Here is a 22,244-nt window from a genome sequence, read left to right as displayed (position 1 = left end):
AATAATTCAGTGTCTAGACTGATGGGGTATGAGCACAGCAGCCTTGTGGCTGTCGAGGAAAGGAAACTCACATAAGATTGTGAAATCCTCTAACTCAGGTTGAATTCCTGTCTGTAGTCTTGTGTATTTTCTGTGAGACCTGACCAGATTACTCTCCCCTGAGTTCCTCTTCTGTTCTAACAGTATGTGAATATGTTGTAGCATGTAAATTGGTTTTCTGTTCATATGAAGAGGGATTTTGTGCAAGGGCAAGATCATGAGATCTTCAGAGATTCTTTGCATGCCCACACTTTGGCAGCATTCTCCTACAGAAGTAGAATCTGTTCTTTCTCAGGTGAGGTTTATGACAATGTATATACCTCTAAACTAATGGAAAGAAGAGTATTCACAGTGGCTAAAATTTCCAGAAGTGCTCATCACTTTTGAGTGCCTAACTTGAGATACCATGGCTTTACTTGACTTAGTGAGTTTGTTTCATATCATATTGTCCTCCCCTCTCTCTTCTCTTTGGTGTTTTGTCTGTGGAGCACTTGCTTGGATGTTGCTTCACGTGTCTCTTTTCACTTGGACCTTGAACTATTGCTTGAATGCCGTTTTCCTTGTAGGATTATCTTTCTTCTTATAATCTCCAGAGTCATCAATCTGTCATTATTGACCACGTGGTTTGTTTTTTCTATTGATATATTGATTTTTCACATAAATTTATATGTAGAATGTTGTATTTTAGCCAAAATCCTTTCCAAAATTCCAAAGGCTAAATTCTTCTCTAGCTTGATGCTAATCTGTACTTGAATACAGGAGAAGGAGCCTACAAAACAATACTGTTATTGAGAATAAAAGTGTGGACCTACTGCCTACTTACTGCTCAGGAATTATGTGTTACCCGGGGCAGCTGTGTTTAGTGATTTCTTTGCCTATACCTTTGAGTTTTCTCTTTCTCTATTTTCTCTCTTGCCAAAAAAACGTGTGAATGTATTAATCTCATAAATACATTGGCATCCATATGAATGTATTTCTTTGACACCTTTTTATGACAGGCTGAGAAATCAGCTATTGGGGATGAACCTGAGCATGAATCCAGACTACAAGGTGGCTGAAATACTGTTTTCCTGTACTTTCAGCATAAAGACTGAGTATTTTAGCTAAGAAATTTAACACGGTTTCAGGGTGATAGCCTGGCATAGTGGAAGTGTAGACAAGGCAGAACGATCACAGTTTGGATCACCGGGCCTTGGCCACTGCTTATGTGCTCAGATTTGCCGCCTGAAACTTCCTTTGATACCTGATGCCAAGCAGTTCTGGGCAGTAGTGCCAACACACAGCACTACTCATTTTTCAGGAGATAGTAAAACCTTGTAGTAAAAATAAGTCATTCAGCATGCCATTTGGTAAATCAGTGTGGTGCTGATAGCGTGCAGCCCTAACAACAGCTCCTTTATTTCAGCGCAGTAGCCACGGGGAAGCTGCGAGAATGTCTCAACAGCCAGGCACTAAGGAACGGGCAGTTCCTGCTGTTCTCCTGATGAGTAATTGAAAGACAACTGCCTTTTTTGTAGTTTGCTTGATGCCTTCTGTACCGTGTGTGTCATACAACCACGGTATGTGGCTGGCGGTGCTGGCGGGCCTGCCACAGGCAACGACACGGTGACGCCTGGGTGCTGGATCTGTCTGTCTGTCTTCTGCTTGTCCACGTGCTCCACCCCTCAGCCAAGGAGGGCACTCCTGAGAGGACGATGCGGTACTGAAGACCAGGGGCTAGTGCTAAATTGTAAAATTGTGTAGTTGCAATGGAGGGAAGTAATCATAAGAAAACTGACATACGTGGCACTCTTCTACTCACAGTTTTCTTTCTCTTGCTAACTAGGTAATCTCCACGTTATTGTCTGTCTGCTATGCTTTTTCTCCACACTCTAACTCCTCTGAAAATGACAGATTTCTCCTTCTTCATGTACTACATTAGAAGCACTTTTCCTTGCTTTACCTTGCCTTGCCTGCCTCAGTGCCTCACCTTTCTCTGTGCTTACCCTTTCTAAACAGGCTCTCAAATGGCAGTAGCTACCTATCTTTGGATATCTGAACAGAGCTGACTTTATTATAATGGCTATTTGGACATATTTTATGTATATAATCATCAATTTAGGGGTTTAACCAGCTAGCTGAATGCTATCCATATTTTTCGATTTTTTTTTGGACAATTCCAACAAATGTGTAGTCACTTTAATTGCTTTCAGATGGTATGTTGGTAACTCTGGTTTAAGACATTATCTAACCTAGATCCAGAGACTGATCATTCCTACACCATAGATGTGTCTTCAGGTGCTGTGTAGTATAGAGACATGAATTGTTCAGAGTATTTTTAAGTTAGTACCTCCATTTATAACTCCTGTGCTTCTTCAGTACATTTTCCCATCATTTAGCCTTGCTTTTTGTCTTTGTCATGTGTTGTGTTGAGAGGAGCAGGCAAATACCAGTTCCAGATAGATTTAATCCTAAGAGTGGTAAATTGAAACCCAATTCAGATTACATGATATCGCTAATTGGCTTTGTGCCTCCCTAAATGGAGTAGAATCATATTTTGGTTTGTCTGGCAAGTAATATATTTTTTATACAATGATTGGAGAACCTGAAAATGCTGATGACAGTGTCTGCAGTGTGGATATACTCCTCAGCTGCATGGTGGCGATAAGTTTGCTGCATAGATAGGAGACTTCTTGTGCCTGAATGATGTGGTTGAACATCCATGGATATATTGAAAGGTACAGACATAACCACAGCTGATTTCATTATACATAAATATACATATTGCACAAAATGGCTAAACAACAGAAGTGTGAAGGGGGAAGGCAGAGAAATCTTTTAGTGAAGTGGAGGATGTTGCCAGGTTTTATTTGGCTACTTTGGCTACTGATTGCTTCAGACTCCTTTCCTGACTTATCTCGACCTTATTTTGATTTATTATTTTTATTCCTCTTGCACATAGGAGTTGCTTTGTGGGCCAGAACTGCTACTTGGTATGAGCATTTCAAAGTAATTTTTTTTCAGTGTCCTAAACAAAACCACTTGTCTGCATGTCTGGTGTGTGTATTGATCCTCCAGACTGTCTCCTGACAGGTGGGCAATAAATACTCAGCTGTGACAGTTCTGAAAATCTAGCAACCAGCCCAGCCCCAAAACAACCTCTAGTGTAATGAAAGAGAAAGGTTTACAGAGCAAACAAGATCCTTTACCCTTTAAAAGCAATTAAATAATTTATTTTGCATGCAAAAAGGCTATTAAGAAGGGGACTCTATTTGCCACTCAGATGTTTACAAGTGCTGGAGTTCTGCAGTCAGCAGGTGGAGTCTCAATCCCAAACCACTACTACCAGGTTTATTAATTTTTATTAACAATGCACCTATAACCTTTGCACTTCCAGTTAATTTTCTACTGCTACTGCTTCAGTGGAAAATGTTATGTTGCAGTCAGCTGCAAAGAGAAGGGGTTTCTTCTTCTATTTATCATTAGTTTACAGGGTTTTGATTAAAAGAATAAACCTGTTTCTCCAGCCACCTCAGCTAAAACAAGGCCATCAGTGTCTCAAAGCTCACGAAAGACTTGGAGAAATAAATCTGAGGCATTCACTCTCCTGACAAGCTGCCAGAGCCTGCAGAACGTACTCTCACGCTGGCATCTTTTCTGCTCTTGATGTCATGTGCAAAACACGAGGATTTGTGCAGTGCTAATCCCACTAATGAGAGCTTCTCCTAACCTCTATATAAACCCTGCTCAAAGCTGTGGCTGCTAGGCAAGCACAGCAGTGCCAAAGCACCCGTCTTTTGAACTGCATTCAAGGCAATTAGAGACCAGGATTAAACAAACACCCGACACCAGTCTCCTCAGCAGCCAGAGGGATTATCCCTGTTGGCTGGGGCATGCCTGAGCTGCAGCAAAACCAGGGTGTCCCACAGCCAAGATCTCCTTGCACCGCTCGCTTCGGTACAGTGGAGAGGCAGAGCCTGCACCCAGCAGTAATGGGCACCCTGAGGTGGCTCTTCTGGGCTGGGCTGGGCTACCTGAGCTGCTGCTGTCCTCTCCAGGTGCAGGCACAGTTCCCCCGTGCCTGCATGACAGTGGATGCCCTTCGCTCAAAACGCTGCTGCCCAGCCTTGGGGACAGAGCCAGGCAACATCTGTGGGTCCTTGCAGGGCAGGGGACAATGTCAGGGAGTGCAGGTGGACACTCAACCCTGGAGTGGCCCCTACACCCTTCGAAATGTGGATGATCGGGAGCGGTGGCCCCTCAAGTTCTTCAACCAGAGCTGTCGGTGCACAGGTGAGAGGGGTGCTGGGGTGAGGACACAGGTCTGCTAACCTTACTCCAAAAGCCAGAAACATCCCTGGTGGGGTAAGGCATTGAGAAGCCTTCAAATAGTATTGGTTTCCTAAAAATACTGTCATGTTTATGATACTATCAGCACTTTTTCAAAGCCATGGAGTTGAAAGGGGATTGTAGTGAGGTGGGGGTCGATCTCTCCAGTAATGAACAATAGGATATGGGCTCTAATTGTACCAAGGGAGGTTTAGATTAGACATTAGGAAGAACTATTTTACTGAGAGGGTTATTAAGCATTGCAATGGGCTGCCCAGGGAGGTGGTGGAGTCACCATCCCTGGAGATAATCAAAAGACACATAGATGAGGTGCTGAGGGATACGGTTTAGTTTAGTGATGGGCCTGGCAGTGTGAGATTGTTGGTTGGACTCAATGATCTTAAATGTCTTTTCCAACTGTAATGATTCTGTGATTGTATGATTCTATGAAAAAGTGTTTTCTCTCCTGCAGACTTTTGGGTTTTCCTCTTTACCCCTGTAGCCACCCATTACCTTTGTCCGCGGAGTTTTGCACATTTTAGTTCTGTGTTCAAATGTCTATCACTGTTAATCATGGAGCAGTGAGCCCGGATCAGTGTGCATTGATCAGAGATTTTTCCTAGTGGTACTTCGCATCATGATATATCCCTGTGCACTGAAAATGTGTGAATATCTGGATGGGATGTTTTCCAGGGTTGTTAACTAAGCCTGCAACTCACTTTGGTTCAAAATGAGTCTATACAACTGCCAAAGATGCCATCCTGTCCGTTTCCTCCCATCTCCAGCCCCTTCTTCCTACCTGGGACTTTACATGGGCTTCTGTGTTCACATACTGGAGGTGAAATGGATGATGGACAAGATGTGCTTGAAAGCTAACCTGGCTGAAAGGATCAGATTTTTAATACTACTTAAGTAATGCTCACAGGAGGGAAGGAGCAGAAAGGTGAGATCAAGGCAGGGTAAGGCGTCAGGACTTTTGTCAGCAGCAGCCCTGGTTGAATGAGGGTTAAAGTGAGCAGGAATCACAGCCTCTGCACAGACTGCTTTGCAGGGCTGTCTCAAGCACTGAAGTCACTTACTAGGCAGACTTCAAATGCAGCCTGGGATTTCTTGTTGGAAACATAGTGTCATTTGAATTTTCTAACTCGGGGAGAATAGCGAGCTTTCCTTCAGCCTGATTATTAGAACTGGCTGAGCCCAATCATTCTGAAAAGGAATCACTGCAAAAAATTTCAGCCACCAAATTAAGGTTTTTCCACACTGTTTTCAACTGAAAGCCGAGAATCAGTGGCAGACGACTTAAATGAACACATGGCATTACCAAAGCTCCTCAAAATGATAACAACAGACTTTAGAGTACATATTGGCTTTTATGATTTCCTTTGACTAGATTTCAAATGCTTGTGCAGAAGTACTTTTTCAGACACTTAAAAAAAATAATCGATGTAGGGTTTTTTTCGATTTAAAGGTTCTTACATACTCACAGAACTGAAGTCAGGTGTTACATACAGACACAGATCCTGAGTCAGAAGAGCACTGAAGCACAAGGGCATCCACTGATATTTACACAGTCCAAGTAGTTGTGTCATGGAAACCCATGAGCAGATTGAAAAGTAGTGTAGACAGATATGGTCTGCATAGGCAGACATTAATTCCTTGTCTAAGTAGAAGTAAGCGCTGGTATTTGATATTTGCAGTGCTGGGTCCCAAGGTACTTGACCAGAATGTAGTGTCCTTTCATTCTTTCTTAGTTCTGCTGAACTGCCTGCTCCTCTCAACTCTCTCAATCTGTTTTCTCTCACTGTATTTTTGTTTTGATTGTACTCCTCTTTCTCCTTGCAGTCTTTATTATCTAAATATATCAGTGATATAAGATTAAAGCAGAAGGTATCCTGAAGGATGACTTTCAGAAAGGTTTCTTAGGCTCTAATCTGCTTGATGCTGTGTGCAAAGGCATTTCTAGGAGAACACTAAGGAGTTCTCAGCTATGTGGGATTTGAATTAGATTTTACACTTTTACAATGCTGGTGATCGTCCGTCTATGTCTGTTAGTATTTTGTTGCATTCATTTACTCTGTTTTACACAGTGGTTGGCTATCTGCACACCACAGTTTTAATTGGTGTGATGTGTGGTCTTTATTAGGCATCTAGGGTCTATGGTACTTATGGTAGGTAACATAAATTAAATGTACTCATTCAAAGGGATATGGAACAGTGCACATCGCTGCCATTAAGGTATCTTGTTTTCCAAATGAATGTTATGTGCAAGTTGCCTATTTGAAATGCTTCCTGGCAAACTCTAATCCATGCCAAGGCTCTTTCTAGCATATTAACAAATAAAAAGTCAAGTTCCAGTGCTACCTTGGCCCTGTTTAATGTATAGTTTAGACATTTCCATTTAGCTATGGAAACTATGCCTGTAGCTGATTATATTTGGTTAGATAGCACCATTCAATGTTTCACATAGCTGATGGCTGTAGGGTAGGAGACCTGGAGGAGCTATGAGGAACAGGAGCCAGGATTTTCCAAAGGGGTGATTCTGGAGTTCTTGCAGGAAATTAATCCACTTGAGCTTTGTGCTAAAAACTTAATAGCTAAGGATAAAAGGAACTCTGAAAATCTGTCTATTTGTTGTAGATGTTTGCTGAGGAAAAATGTCTTACAATCACATCTCTCCACATCTGCATGCTGAATATTTCTGGGGAAAACAAGAAAAGAAGGAAGAAAATCTCAAATACAAACAAATATTGATGAGTAGTTTTTGTAGGGTATTATTTTCTCAAATGACTGTAAATTTTCTGAGGGAAATTTAAAAAATCAAATTTCTTTTCTATTTCTAGGCTTTAGCATGTAATATGCATTAGTCTGTCTTTAACTAGGGACAAATACAACATAATAAGATTAGTACAATAGAAAGGTGCATTTTTACTTCTCACTTTTTGTACAAAGAGCCATGGTCAAAAGATAGTTGTAAGTCTTTTGTGAGGATGCTGCTTGTTGCATGTTTCACTCAATGTGTTGGTGGCAGGAAAAATGTCTCCAGAAAAAAGATGTGGTTATGGCATGAATGTAGTTGGGAGGTGGCAAAGAGTTTTTAGCTCTTGATTAATTTCAGTTTTGAATCCATTGTATATGTTTGACAACTGGTTTGAGCACCCGTAGCATTAATTTCATTTATATGAGTTCTTAAACTGAAATGACCTGATGACAATTCCTTACTGTGTGAAGGGGAACATGGTAATTTGGTTTTCAGTAAAGCATGTATTGAATTAGACAAAATGTTGGATGTGCCAGTCTAACCCTGAAAATTGAAACTTTGTAGCTAATTACACAGCAAAACAGTATTTCAGTAGGATAGTTAAATTCAGTTCAGAAGAATGCTGGTTTAGGAGACTTATGAACTAAATGCTATTTTGAGCTCTATAGGATAAAATTTTACCAATGGGATACAGATCTGGCATAGCATTTTAAAAACTCAGTACAGAAGATTATTGTGAAAAAGCCACAGCAGTCAGTCATGTGGTTGCTAGTACAGATTGGACGGTGATTAAACAGTGACGTAGTTTGGGTTCACTGAGGAGTTAAACATAATTCACTTTATTTCCTGCCATGTTATAAGATTGACACATGGACTTGTGCTGAACATTACTTTTTTTTCCCTATTTTTTTTTTTTAAATTAAGAAATACTTAAAGCTTTTCACATTCCTGTGCAATATGTGATCAAGCTGGGGACACAAGGTTTAAATTCTACTGTTTAACTGTAAGCAAATTGCCTGTTAAGCCATGTAGCTGATATCATGTCTCCTTCATTAGGTAAAAATGGGATTTTGAAGTAGCTATAAAATATGCTTCATTTACTTCTTGTAGGGCAATGTGGCAGAGGGACAATACTAAATTATAAACATACCTTGATGACCCTGATAAAGCCTGTACTAGGTACAGGTCTTCCACTTTCTACTGCCTAACAGAATGCCAAAAGAGCTAGAAGAGACAGAGAAGCTAACCATTTGTCTCACACGGTAACAGTCGTGATCCTGCTCTTGGGATACTGCAGTATGCTGGTGTTTCAAATCTAATGTAACTCCTCTTTTAATGCAATGGGTACAGAAGTCTGAAAAGAAGTCCCTTCTCCCCATCTGATAAATGATGTGTAGTAAGCTGATCTCTGTGGGAGGAAGAGGCATGATGGCTGCTCAGATTTCATCTTGGTACAATAAAACAAACAGAAGATGAGTGCTGGATGGGTTTCTTTTTACTAAAGAAAAGACGCTGAGTTGGTGGAGTTATTGATTGCTCTTACACTCAGTGTCTGAAGGCCGACCACATGATACAAATACTCAGAAGTAGAAAAATCCCTGTCTGAGAGCTCAGGCAATTACTGAGGTTGAGAAGCAGCTGGTGATAAGTGGTGCTAGGATACACCAGTGATGTGTATTAACACGTACCAAGTGTTGTGTCATAAGAAGTGCCTCATTCTCAGTGTCATGCCCGCCAAGTGACCCGCTGGGAGAAGTAGCATGGCCACAGTGCCTACAGAATCAGCCAGATTCACCCAACTTGACTGGGAAAGAGCACCATTAATAACAATGAGATTAGGCATGAAAGAAGATAGCTCCTGAGGTATATGGTCCCATGTCCAGACAAAAGGGCTGGTTGGGAATAGATGAATTTTTTTGCCCAGCAGCAGTGCAATGGTAATGCCTGAAAGCTGTGAAACAAGCAGGAAACATCTGGACCCTATCCATGACGCAATCTCCTGCCTGTGTGCCAGAATGACCTCTCACACTGTGTTTTCTAGGAACCGGAAGAGGAGAGAATAATCTTTGTTGTTCCTAGCATAGCCTTGGAGAGATACTACACTGAATTGCTATGTGTGAGTCACTGAAGGCAAAAACCCCCCAACCTAAGGCATGAATCCTTCCATATTCCCATGGTTTCTGTGGTCAAGAAGATCTTGAAAAGGTCTCACTGTCCTATTAGAAATATCTATTGTGTGCTATATCTGGATAATACAAGGTTACTTTTCCTGCTCTCCTGGAGCTGTACCACTGAAGTCCGCCATCACCAGCATAGCAGATATTGAAGTTAAGTTGTAAGAGACTAGGATGCACATTTCACAGTGCTATCATGTGGGGAGTCCACAGGGCAGTCAATCAACTTCCTGAAAATAACAGTGCATCATTTCCAGACCAGTGACCTGGTAGAGAGCTTCAGAAACAAATGCTGAAAAAGTGGTTCACTTGAGACATAAAAATAACTGGGTCTGAATACTGCAGTCATTCCTATTTGCAATGTGGGAAATCTCACAGACCTCCATCAGTTTCTTGTCATTTCAGCTGCTGTATTACAACAGTCCTGTGATGCCTAGAGTCCATCAACAGAAATGGCAAAAAGCAACTTTTGGTTTTGTGAAATGTTGTTGCTCTGTTTAGATCTGTGCAGTGGTTTAGCTCTGTCTGGATGCCACGTGCCCACCAATTTGTTCTATCACTCCCCCTCCTAAACTAGAGAGGGCAGAGAGAAATATTAACTGCATTAACTTTGGTTCTGTTAGTGCTATATTTCAATATGATGCTTGTCCAAGGCTGTGAGTAAATGGGTCCTCCGGATCACTGGAAGCACGGCCACCAGTCTCAAAGAAGGTTGTTGACAGATCTTTTAATGATTAATTCCTACCTTCTCTTCCTTCTCTTAAAAAGGACTGAATTGTACCTTTGGATGTGAGAGGACAACAGCTTTCCAGAAGTTTGTGGCCCATGTGCTGAAACTTGTGCAATATACCTGGGCTAATTAGGCAAAGTTGCAAGATATTCCTGATCTTTGTCATCTGGTCAGTACAGGGTGGAGGATGGGCCCTAATAGCCAGGCTGAGTTGTCAAAAGTGGGCAAGTATCCAGACAGTGAAGTACACTAAATTCACAACAGCAGTCATGCTCTCTTGATGTAACTCAGGATGTTGTGATAAAATCAATCTTTTGTGTTGCCTCCTCCATGTCTTAATCTCTGCCCTCATCATTGCATGTATCCATGCAATCTTCTTTCTTTCACAAAGCTATAAACTACTTGCTTTTTTTTCTCCCCTGGTATATACCTTAAAACATAAGCCCTATATACCTGGAAACTGTCCTCATATTATGCTGTTGGGCTGTACGTGATCCAAAACTTAGTTAAGTCTTCACCCTTGTGGTCCCTAACCTTAGCACTGGTCCTAAGCTTCATGGAAGCATATAAACCTACATATGTCAGAGCCTTCAAAGTAACTATAAGCTGTCCAAATCTGCACTTAAGAGTCCTCATGTCATCTTGGTAGGTCTCACAAATGTCTGTCACAAATGTTTAGAGCTCAGCAGCCCTTAGCCTAGAGCTAGCCATAAGCTACATAGCCTTTTTGGTAACAGCTCATGTAACCTTGGGGATCTTTGAAACTGCTTGTAAGCCCTGTAGCCCCTAACAAGCTGAAATCTTAGTGCTAACTGTTGTTCTGCTCACAAACTCAGCCCTACAGCCTAGGAATTTCTACCCATCCAGGAATACTTCATAAGCCACTTCCCCATCTCCATGTTCTGGGTCCAGCAGGGCCAATATGTGCAGGGAACAGTGAGATTTTGTGGCATTTTGGAAAATGGCATGGTGGTTGTGGAGGGGGTGTTTATGTGCGGTTGGAGGGAGAGTGTGGTTGGGGAGTCTCAGTGAAGGTTCTGGAGAACTGAGTGGAGATCCCAGAGGACCTTTGGTTACGCCACTGCTCCTTCCTTCACTTGGCAGCAATGCTCACTGTCCCAGACCACTGCTACATCAGCAGCCTGCCTGCCTGCAGGCAGATGTCTGCTGCAGGGGTGATCAGTTGTTCCCCATCTGCCCCTAACAAAGAAAGGCAAAGCAGGCTGCAGCAGGGCCTTTCTGCTGCTGCTGGCACTCTGACACAATGGGCGAGGGTCCAAGGTTAAAGCAAGCTCTGCTTTCCTGGGCTCTCCCACCATGTTGGACGGCTTGAGTGGGTAGCCTAGAGCAGACCTGATTACTTTTTCTTAGGAACAATGCCAGCGGGCCACGACACTGCCTGGCTCAGGCTCTTATTGCAGCACCGCTTAACAATGCTTGAAGTGTAATCTGCAGCATTCCTGCTGCTTGTCCTGGATTGTGTTGAGACCCAGATACACTCTTAACAGACTTTAATTTTTCCTAAGTTTTGTCCTGAAGAAAGCTGTGTTGTTTGGGGATATTTTTTTTCCTGTGCTTAAGGATCCACGTGAACTGACCCTTTTTTAGTTTTGTTCCTGGAAATCTGGGAGTACTTGTGAGCCAAATGAGCAAAGTACTTCCTCATGTGCTTAACCCAAAGTGCTCAGCCCTCTCTTCAGTGAGACTCCTCATGTGCCTGAGGGCTTTGCAACGATCAGAGCATCTTTGGGGCAACATTACCCAGTGCTTCACCTCCCCAAGCTGCTGAGTGAGATTCTTGGCCCTGCCGTGGCTCTGGAAAGTGAGCCGATCCTCTGTTTGGGCAATTGGCAAGGCTGCCGGTCTGCTCAGCTGCTGTTCCTTCCAGGAGCTCGTGTCTCTGGGAAAAAGAGCACTAATTGTTAATTCTTCTGCATTTCACTGTTAGTTTTCCCTTATTCATAATGTCATGACTACTCTTTTTCTCTTGATTCAGGAAACTTTGCTGGCTATAACTGTGGTGACTGCAAGTTTGGTTGGACCGGCCCTGAATGCAACATGAGGAAGCCAGCAGTTATCAGGAAGGACATCCACTCCCTGACAGCTGAGGAGAGAGAGCAGTTCTTTGATGCTCTAGACCGTGCAAAGACAACCATTCACCCAGACTATGTAATTGCAACACAGCATTGGCTAAGTCTGCTTGGTCCCACTGGAGAGGAACCCCAGATTGCCAACTGTAGTATTTATAACTACTTTGTTTGGCTTCATTACTACTCAGTCAGAGACACGCTATTAGGTTAGTGCTTTTCTTACCCATCAGGCTCTGCAGGTAAAGGAAAAGGTGAAAAGTATATTGCTGATTAAAGGTAAGTATGCTTAACACACTTGTGCTACTTCATAGAGCAATAGGCCCCAGCAGGAATAGATCTGAGGAGTGAAACAGTTGGTGGTGAGAACTTGGTGGCCATCTTCAGAAAAGGGGGATGTGCTTCAGGCCTGCTGGAGCATTCTGGAAGCTGGAGCACACCAAGCTGCATTCCTGGCTTATCTTCCATCTGGCAGGAAAGCCCTTCACAGGCTCCACCGTTGGCTGAACTGAAGTGTGGTCAGGCAGTGACAGACCTCAAAAAGACATTCCAAGGCCACAGGACGAGGTAGATATAGCAGTGGTGGCAAAGGGGCTCTGCAATGTTGAAGGCAGAGACCATGCAAAATCACTGGGGACCAGAGTGCTACTGCTTTCTGTGGCATTCAGCAGGTCACTAAGGATGGGATTTGCCTGCCTAACCCCTGCCAGCTTTTAAAGCCAAACCGCATTAGAGATTTGGATATCTAACCCCATGCTTCCTCTCAAATCTAAATTCCTAGTCCTCATTGCTCTTCTAGACAGAAGTGTCTATACCAGCCCCATTTCACAAAGCCTAGCTCTCACAGGGGAAGGCACCAATATGGCTCTTCTACCTGATAATCCTTCATGAAAGCTGAATGGTCCATATCTATCTCCTTGCTAGAGGGTATCTGCTATCCTGTCATGGATTTCCTTCGGTGTGCCATACTGACGCTGTTCCATTTTGCGGGGTTGAAGGAAACAGTCTCTGGCTTAGCAAGAGCAAAGGTCCTTCAGGGGACAGGACAGCCATGTGGAAAGGGAAAGAGGGAGCTTCTAGTGCTGCTGGAGTGGTAGATTTGTATATGTGTCAAAGCTCACTGTGGTGATAAACAAATCCACATGCTGTTTGAAGCCCCTTTGCGTGTCTTTGTTTTTATGTCTGATAACAAGAGCACGATTCAAGAAAAGACAAGCACAATTTGAAGAAAAATGGCAAAGGATGTTGGATTACCGTTGTCAGGTTATGGAAAGTGCTGAGGTTTTCTTGATAGATATATAGTTTTAAGTCCCGTGTCTCAGCAAGAGAATGAGATAATTGTGGTGCATATTAGCAAGGACCTAAGGTTTTATACAAGAAGACTGCTTCTTAAACACAAAATGAACTGAAGTGTTAAGAAATGTTCAGACTATCTAATTGTTGGATATTCTGCAAAGCCTGTAAAACTTCTGCAAAGTTGGAAAAGTATTCTGTTGGAAAACTGTGAGGTTTTGAGAAGCAATAGAAGCAAATATCCACAGAAGAGTTAGTTTCACTTGTCCCATGTAACTGTTGTGTAGTTTTGGATATGTGCACTCTTTCCAAAGGTGCAGAGCTGCAGGTTTTGTTTAACTCTACTCCAGGCAATAGAAGAAGGTGCAGTCTTTCTCTAAAGCCTCATTTGGTACCTAAGTGCTTATTTTGTCTTCCTTTTGTAGGACCTGGCCGCCCCTTCACAGGGATTGATTTCTCCCATCAAGGACCTGCCTTTGTTACTTGGCACAGGTATCATTTGCTGTTGCTGGAGAGAGACCTGCAGGTTAGCTGAACAGCCTTTCCTTTTCCTCATGCAGCTTCTCTCTTTTGCTATGTGAGTTGGATGAGCCAGAAAAGTGTAAGTTATTTCCTAGGACAGATACTTAACCAAACTCCCAGGAGTGCTGGCTCACTGATCTTTTTCTTGTTTAAAGTTTTCAAGATACTGAGGGATGAACAGTTTCTCACTGTGAACAATGTTGTGAAGGTTATCATGGAGATTTTTTAATTCCTCTCCAGAAAAGAGGACAGAAGATGTGAATTAACCTCACTTTTTAAAAAAATCAAAATGACACATAAAACTTGGTAACAGATCTTTCCTGCTGATGTTGAAGGTATCATCTCAACAAAAGCAACTCTAAATATAACTCCCTTTAAATGTGCCATGTTACATATTTAATACATACATATATTTAGCAAGACATCTTTTAAAGAAATACATGTAAATATGACCGACAGTCAGTTGCCGAAGCATTGACTCTTACATTTGCGTTTCCTCTACATTGGAAATGTCACTGTATTTTGACCTTGTGGATCTCTAATGGTAATGGTTGGTATCAAAATAGCTATGAGGTCTTGCTTGTGTGAAATCATATCTAACAAGCAAGCACAAGCAAATGCACTGTATTCCTCTATTAGTACAAGCTCAGATTCTTCCCCGGGGCTAGTCTTTGTGGAGCAAAAGCAAACCACATGTGCAATTTTACCAATTACCCACTTACATCACTCAGAAAGCCTCTTAGTTGTGTAAGGCTCTTTTCATTGCCTCTTTACTCAGTGCTGGTGAGGCTGAATCTCAAATACTGTGTTTGGTTTTGGGCACTTCACTACAAGATAGACACTGAGGTGCTAGAGCGTGTCCAGTGATGGGCAACAAAGCTGGTGAAGAGTCAGGGGCACAAGTCTTATGAGGAGCTGCTGAGGGAACTAGGGTTTGTTTAGTGTGGAGAAGAGAAGGCTGAGAGGAGACATGATCACTCTTTACAAATACCTGAAAGGAGATTGTAGTGAGGTGGAGGCTGATCTCTTCTGCCCAGTTAGGAGTGATAGGATGAGAGGAAATGGGTGGCACCTGGGGAGGCTTAGGTTGGAGATTAGGAAGAACTGTTTCACTGAGAGAGTTGTTAGAGATTGGAACAGGCTGCTCAGGGAGGTGGTGGAGTCACCATCCCTGGGGGTATCTAAGAGACACATAGATGAGCTGCTGAGAGACATAGTTTAGTGGTGGGCTTGGTGATTCTATGATCTCTGCTCCTGCTCTTCTGACCAGTCTTCAAGCTGGTAGAAAGCCTAAGATGGCCAAAAGCAGTGCAGTCCAACAGCAGAGAAATTATTGACAATGTCTTTGCTTAATCGGACTCAGTGTCCCAATCTTTTGAAAGCAGTTGGAGAAATGTGAAATGCATATATTTGAAATGCAGAATATCCAGTGAATACACAGTGAAGCAGCTTGCAGGAAGCTCTTTCTCTTCCCTTTGAAGGTGGTTCTATGCTAACACGTTTCTGTCCATTGCAGCGACTGTTGGGCAACGACTCCTTCGCCCTGCCTTACTGGAACTTCGCCATGGGTAAAAATGAATGTGACATCTGCACGGATCAGCTCTTTGGAGCGTCACGGCTGGATGAGCCTGGGCTGATCAGCCTGAGCTCCAGGTTCTCCCAATGGCAAATAATTTGTAACAGGTATGAGAATACCTAGGGCAAGCTTGCATTCTGACCAAACTGTGCTTTCATTCAGTATTGACAGTGTGAGCTGCACTCTCAGTGTGAGCGAGCAGTGGGAACTGGGCATCATGGGCAGTTTGTGTGTAGATGGTGCTGTGTAAACTTTACCCTCCCCCCAAGTATTTTGGAAGGATATTTTCTAAAGATGATTCTTTTAGTACAGCCAGTTTGAGGCCGCCAAAAGTCTGGAGAGTTTGTACACTGACAAGTTATCATTTTAAAGAAATGACTGAGTGTCAGTTCTGTGCAACAAATGCATCTGATTTTGGCAGTAGAAACAGAAAAGTGTTTTGGCATATAGGAAGCTAGATATAAACTGAAAAATCTGTTCCCTTGTATTAGGTGAGACCTTAACCCTGATATATTTAATGCAGTTTGGGGATTGGCTTCGAAGATGCTGAGATTTCATGTGGAAAACAACAGCGAGACAGCCAAGAGCTTGCTGCCAGCTCTCTGTAGTCATACACCAATTTGGGTGACAACTGGGCTTTGACAGGGGATTCACATGCAGGATTAGGGCACTACGACATCAGATGCTGCTGCTTACAATACCCATATAACTATCTTCTGTCAGCTCAGGAGCAGTGTGCAGTCAGTCAGAGGTACCAAGAGCTCAGGGCTTTTCACAAGTCTCTTTCTCTGGGTACCTAAAGAGCTACTTGAAATTCTAGCTTTAGGCACCAGTTGGTTTTAAATCATTCTCCTACTTTTTCTCTAAGATAAATAGAGCTTTATTTTTTTCCCTAGAAGACTCAAGGACTAAACTTTTGCCTTTCCAAAGTTAAACAGAGAAGGGCTTTTGTTTACTTCAGGATTATCTGAAAATGCTGTTTCATTTCATACTGAATAGCACACAGTTTTTTTCATAGATGTTACACTCTTTTGCTCCCCTTCTCTTTCTCTCCTTGATATAAAGGACTTGCTCCCTGTTAGCTAATGGGTGACCCCTGCAACAGCAGGATGTCCTCCAGGCCCTGAAAAAGAGGATGTAATGCATTGCAGTTGTTTTTTGTTAAAGAGCATAAGGGATGGAAAGTGAAATCCCACTTTCTCTCTTGCCTTGCTTTTTTCAGCCCCTCCCACAATGGATTTCCCCGAGATTTCTTCCACTGTTTAGAGTTAAAAACCTAGTCTTTACTTGAGGCTGAAGGTTTGTCAATTCAAAATTCAGAAGACTGTTTTAGATTGTCTGGCAAAAACTGTTCTTCCAATGCCCTTGGGAGGGGAGAGTCATGAAGGGAATTGTGCTTGCCTTTTCTAAAGCATCCTCTCTCTGTGGACAATGACTGTGTCAAATCTTGGTCCAAATGACTAATGGTCCACAGAGGATGCAGAGCCACAGAAAGCTGTGGCACGGTGGCAGTCCTGCAATAAATTCTGCTCCCAGGTGACAGTAGGTGAACCAAGATGGACTAGGAGGTGTCAGTTCCTAATCCTGCTCTCTCACATGTATAGCCAAAGCCTCTTTCATACTACAGGAGAAAAAAAACAACTAATCATCACCTTCTTCTGACTTGTGCCTCTTTCTGTGTCACACTCAGCTTGGATGACTACAACCGCCTGGTCACGCTGTGCAATGGGAGCGATGAGGGACCACTGCGGCGTCGGCTGCCTGGGGGTTCTGGCGAGCAGCTGCCCACTGCAGAGGATGTCAGGAGATGCCTGTCCCTGCAGGAGTTCGACAGCCCCCCCTTTTTTCGCAATTCCAGTTTCAGTTTCAGGTCTGTCTGTTGGCTCCCCCACAGCTGGCTGGGTCACGAGTTTTCTTTATGTGAACATTTGTCAGCAAAGTACAGTCACTTGATGCTGCTTTTTACCCATCCACAGGAATGCACTTGAAGGCTTTGATAAGCCAGGTGGAGCCCTTAGCTCACCAATGATGAGCCTTCACAATTTAGCTCACTCTTTCCTGAATGGGACCAGCGTTCTCCCTCATGCAGCCGCCAATGATCCCATCTTTGTGGTATGTCTTTTCCTCTCTAGCATGAGTGACATTTGCTGTGGCTCAAAGGCACCTGTCTCACCAGGGATTTGCAGAACAGAAGTGAATTCCCTAAAAAAATGTCAGTTAAATAGAAAAGGAGAATTCTCTCATCTTTTCTTGAGCAATACCATGCCTGAAAAATGGTCAAGAGGAAAGAAGTCTCAGACTGATTGGTAAAATAAGTTTCTAGGGAGAAGAGCTGTTATGCCAAGTCATATTGTCCTGAATCCTTTTATTACACGGTATCTAAATGTAATGGCTTATACCAGACAATTTTACAGGAACAAGATAAGCTGAAAATGGGACTATAGCTATTTTAGAGCAGTAGACTGGGTAGTTTGCTTCTCTGTTTAAAAATTCACATGCAACACATCTAATTTCAGGGTCTCTTGAGAAACAAAAATAATATGATTTCACTGGTGCGTTGGTACAGTGCTGCACTGCTGAGCAGCACAAACAGCAATGTGCAAATAAAAAAGGCAATAGTTGACTGCTTACACATCTTTCTCTCCATGCAATTTCTCTTCCTCTTTGTTAGATTAAACCACAGTGATTATTTAGAGAAGTCCTAACACAAATGAATTTCTTTCCTACCTTTAATTTAAGTTTGCAATCTTTTGTTGGGGAAATTAGTCCAAATACTTATGTAGTGGTTCTTCAGCTTCCTTAATAATTCTTGAGATCCTACATGAATTTCTGTCTTACACAACGAAATCTTAATTTCACTATGCTGTGATTTTGTATACAGGAATATTTTCTATAGGATATTTTCCTAAGTTTTTTTCCAGGGTTGTAATTGAAAAACATGAGTACAACAGAAATTAATTTGAATTGTCCCAGACATTTGCAATAGTTATGTGAATTTTCCTATATTAGTGCTCTATAGACCTATAAAACCACTGGACAAGACATGTTCACATTTGTTGGTACAACAAATGGATCTGTGAAGCTGGTGGCACGCTCTAAAAGAAGCATAGAGGAATGAAATTTCCCACAATTTTCCATACCTGTTCAGAGACAAGAGAGATTAAAATATGTTTGAGAGGTCCAGTTGCCTGAATGAGCTCAGTTAACCCTCACCTGAAAGGTCGAACTTGCCCATTCAATGCCAGCTGATAGTAAGCCATCTGGAAAAAGAACTTTTTGTGACCAAGCAGCAACAGGGATGCATACAGTAAAATACCGCATGCAGGAGATCAATTTACTACAGTCTCATAAGGTTTCCTGGTTTTCAGTTCTGTAAATGCCACATAACTTAAATTGCCCTCTTCTCTCTCAAAGCTGATGCCACCTTATGATCACTCATATTATGATCACGCTATTATGATCACTCTCTACAGCTACTTGAAGAGGGGTTGTAATGAAGTGGGGATCAATCTCTTCTCTCCAGTAAGTAATGATAGGACACAAGGAAATGGGTTCAAATTGTGCCAGGGAAAGTTTAGATTGGATATTAGAATCCTAGAATCATAGAGTGGTAGGGGTTGGAAGGGACCTTTAGAGATCATCTAGTCCAACCCCCCTGCAGAAGCAGGTCCACCTAGACCAGGTCACATAGGAATGTGTCCAGGTGGGTCTTGAAGACCTCCAAGGAAGGAGACTCCACAACCTCCCTGGATTAGGAAGAATTTTTTCACCAGTAAAATTCTTAAGCATTGCAATGGGTTGCCCAGAGAGGTGGTGGAGTCACCATCCCCAGAGATACTTAAAAGATGCAAAGATGCTGAGGCATAGATTTTTGTTCAGTGATGGGCTTGGTAGTGTGAGGTTAGTTGTTGGACTTGATGGTCTTAAAGGTCTTTTCCAACCATAATGATTCTGTGATTAGGCAACAGTCTTTTAAATGCTGTTGAATTCTGAAAAAGCTTAATGTGTGCATATGCCCATGCCTGGATTTGCAGGTTCTTCACTCCTTTACCGATGCCATCTTTGATGAGTGGATGAAGCGGTTTAACCCCACAGACAGTGCCTGGCCTGAGGAGTTGGCCCCCATTGGTCACAATAAATTGTATAACATGGTCCCTTTTTTCCCTCCTGTGACCAACGATGATCTCTTCCAAACGGCGGAGCAACTTGGCTACACCTATGCCATCGACTTGCCAGGTATGTCTCAGAGGTGTGGAGGCCATTCCAGGCCAAGTGGTGAGGCAGGTCACATTTTCAATTACACAGGCCTATGGAAAACAAAGCACCTTTCACAAAACATATGAGTCTATTCCCCTGCTGGCGAGCAGTCACATATTGTAGCACAAGCACTTACAACTCGCCATGTAAGCCAAAGCAACTACAAGTGTGAGCGTACTTAGTTTGTTCCGCTGCAAAATGCATCAACTTTAATTGCTCCGTCATTGAGGACAGTGCTCCTATGGAGTTGAGGAGTCTTTGATTTTGGCTTCTGTCCCCATCACTATTTATACCTGTATCTGTCAGCGCTCAGGCAATCTGCCAGGGAGCTCATCTGGCTAACACCGGTCGTTAAAAAATACTTGTTTTGCATAGGGCCCTGAATGATACTGTACCATGAATCTCATTAGAGATGAACTCCATTAATCTTTGGGTACTCTGGAGAGATTTAACTGGATATTTTGTCCTATTAACACCATTTTAAAAGATTTTCCTTGCCCACAGTTGTGATGTTCCTTAGGGTTTGTCTTTTAGTGTGAAATTACCTTTGACATAAATCAGATAAAGACAATAACCAAGGAAACAAAATATTTATGCACAAAACAAAAAATTTGCAATGAGTTGCAAATATTTATAAAGGGCACAAGTGTAAAAAATGCATGAAAACCATGCTTCATCTGCTTTACCAAAGATTAAATCTGAGCAGTTTCTTTCTCCACCTTGCTTTTCCTTTGAGAGGCAGTAGGTGCTTATCTAACCTATGTGGTCAGAAATATCCTCTAAATGCTTACCATGTGTCTGTGGTTTTAATCTCTGGAGACTGTTTAAAAGTATATAGACTGCACAAGATTGAAACCCTTATCTTCGAACTTCATTCATGCAGAGGAGCCCTGACTTGTAGTACTGCTGCTTCTGCAGTACTTTTCTTCGGGCCGTCCCCAGAATTTCCCCTGAAAATTTAAACTTCCTCTTTTATGGAGTTTGTGTTTTCCTCTCTCGGGACCATTCTCCCTGCTCCTGCTTTGGAAAATTATCTGTTTCTTGGGCATGAGCTAGCCAGAGACAAACAGAGGCAGCAACTCGTGATTATGCTGCTTCACAACTCCCACCTAAATAAATCATTATCTCACCATGAAGCAGCATACCTATCCCTGTCTACATGGCCAGTATTCAGAGAATAAAGTTTTTACATTAAACTCTTTGTCTTTTATCAAAATATACGACTTGCTAATTCTACTTCATGTAACCATGTTAGAAATCAATACAGTGGTTAACAATTCATTTTGGGATGTTACTGAATATGAGCATGACTGCCTTTAACTGTTGTTGACAGAGATTGTGGACTGGGACATGCAGCTTTTAGTTGTTTCTATAGCCAGTGTGGTGTATCCTTGAGCCATCTGGATCTAAGCCAATATGTTCAAGTACTTTTTAAATACCTTAAATCCCTTTTGAGAGGATTTTAATGAATATTTAATCAAATGCAATTACTGCCATCTCAGTATATATAGTATTTTTCAGAACAGGACATCAGGCAGTTGTTGCTTCTGAAAGCATAAATGATAACACAAAGTTATTTAGCCAAGTGGAGCAGGATTATTATGGTAGGCAATATTATCTTAGAAGACAGTGGTTCCTCAGAAGTGGTTCAAAATCAGAGAATGCGATCTGGAGACAGTCAGCAGAACCACACTTAGTGTTTTCAGTTAAAAGTTTGATAGTAGGCTGCTTTGTGGTCTTGAGGAAAATTTGAGGGTTTTCTGTTGACCAAAATAACTTGGAAACAGCTATGTTGAAATGTCATTATAGAAAGAATTGCTTAAATAATTCCTAATTCTGGACAAATTAGGGAAGCGAAAGGTCTCTTTGTCTTGTTACTTTTAATCTTACCCATTCTCAACACTTTAATTTGTATGAAAGGTTGAAGTTTAAATTCAGCTGCAGACTTTTCTGGCAGGAAACATCTCTGGCTCTGGTATGTGCATTGGTTACATGGTACATTACCAGCTTCCCCTGTGGCCAGTGGTTCTGAAAGCCACACAAGTAATCATAATTACCAAGCTGTGGAATATTTTCTTTCTTCCATGTTGTTTGAGAAATGAAATTGTGGGCTGTCCTCACTTCAGACATTTCATATTTCCAGGTTCCCTTGAAGAAACCCAAGCATGGGCTGTCATGGTTGGATCCACAGTTGGAGCACTTATAGCTCTGGCCACGCTTGTCCTGCTTCTTGCACTTTTCCAGCACAGAAGGCAGAGGAGAGGTTTTGAACCACTTGTGAATGTGAGCTTCAGCCCCAAAAAGTACATGGATGAGGCCTAGTGTTCTCACTTTGTTTCTTTGCTTATTCTTGTAGGAAGAGACCTTGATTGCCTTATTGAAATCTTAGCTAAGAATTTATTCCACACTCCTCCGGCAGCTGACTATGTTGTTCTCATTTGGGTTTTCCCAGTGTCTTGTGAATGCTAATACATTAAGTATCTGGGTATGTACATGCAAG

The 22,244-nt window shown here is 42.3% G+C and overlaps 1 protein-coding gene across 1 annotated transcript; it reads left to right on the top strand.

Moving 5' to 3' along the window:
- Window positions 1-4,010: 4,010 nt before the first annotated feature.
- On the top strand, window positions 4,011-22,066 carry DCT (dopachrome tautomerase). Its single transcript, XM_010197530.2, has 8 exons — window positions 4,011-4,311; window positions 12,006-12,305; window positions 13,815-13,915; window positions 15,428-15,594; window positions 17,178-17,357; window positions 17,464-17,599; window positions 19,522-19,723; window positions 21,888-22,066. Exons 1-8 carry the CDS (start codon window positions 4,011-4,013, stop codon window positions 22,064-22,066), a joined length of 1,566 nt encoding a protein of 521 aa, XP_010195832.2.
- Window positions 22,067-22,244: the final 178 nt, after the last annotated feature.

The sequence above is a fragment of the Colius striatus genome, chromosome 1 (genome assembly GCF_028858725.1).
Source record: "Colius striatus isolate bColStr4 chromosome 1, bColStr4.1.hap1, whole genome shotgun sequence".
Lineage (NCBI taxonomy): Eukaryota > Metazoa > Chordata > Aves > Coliiformes > Coliidae > Colius > Colius striatus.
Note: the sequence above shows the minus strand (reverse complement) of the source record. Positions and strands in the feature narration are given on the sequence as shown.

What these genes read in the sequence shown, in the direction of transcription:
- DCT (XM_010197530.2), top strand. Translation starts at nt 4,011, where the DNA reads ATGGGCACCCTGAGGTGGCTCTTCTGGGCTGGGCTGGGCTACCTGAGC. An exon ending in TGCTGGAGAGAGACCTGCAG is followed by an intron (nt 13,916 to 15,427) that starts GTTAGCTGAACA and finishes TGTCCATTGCAG; the next exon opens with CGACTGTTGGGCAACGACTC. An exon ending in TGGCAAATAATTTGTAACAG is followed by an intron (nt 15,595 to 17,177) that starts GTATGAGAATAC and finishes TGTCACACTCAG; the next exon opens with CTTGGATGACTACAACCGCC.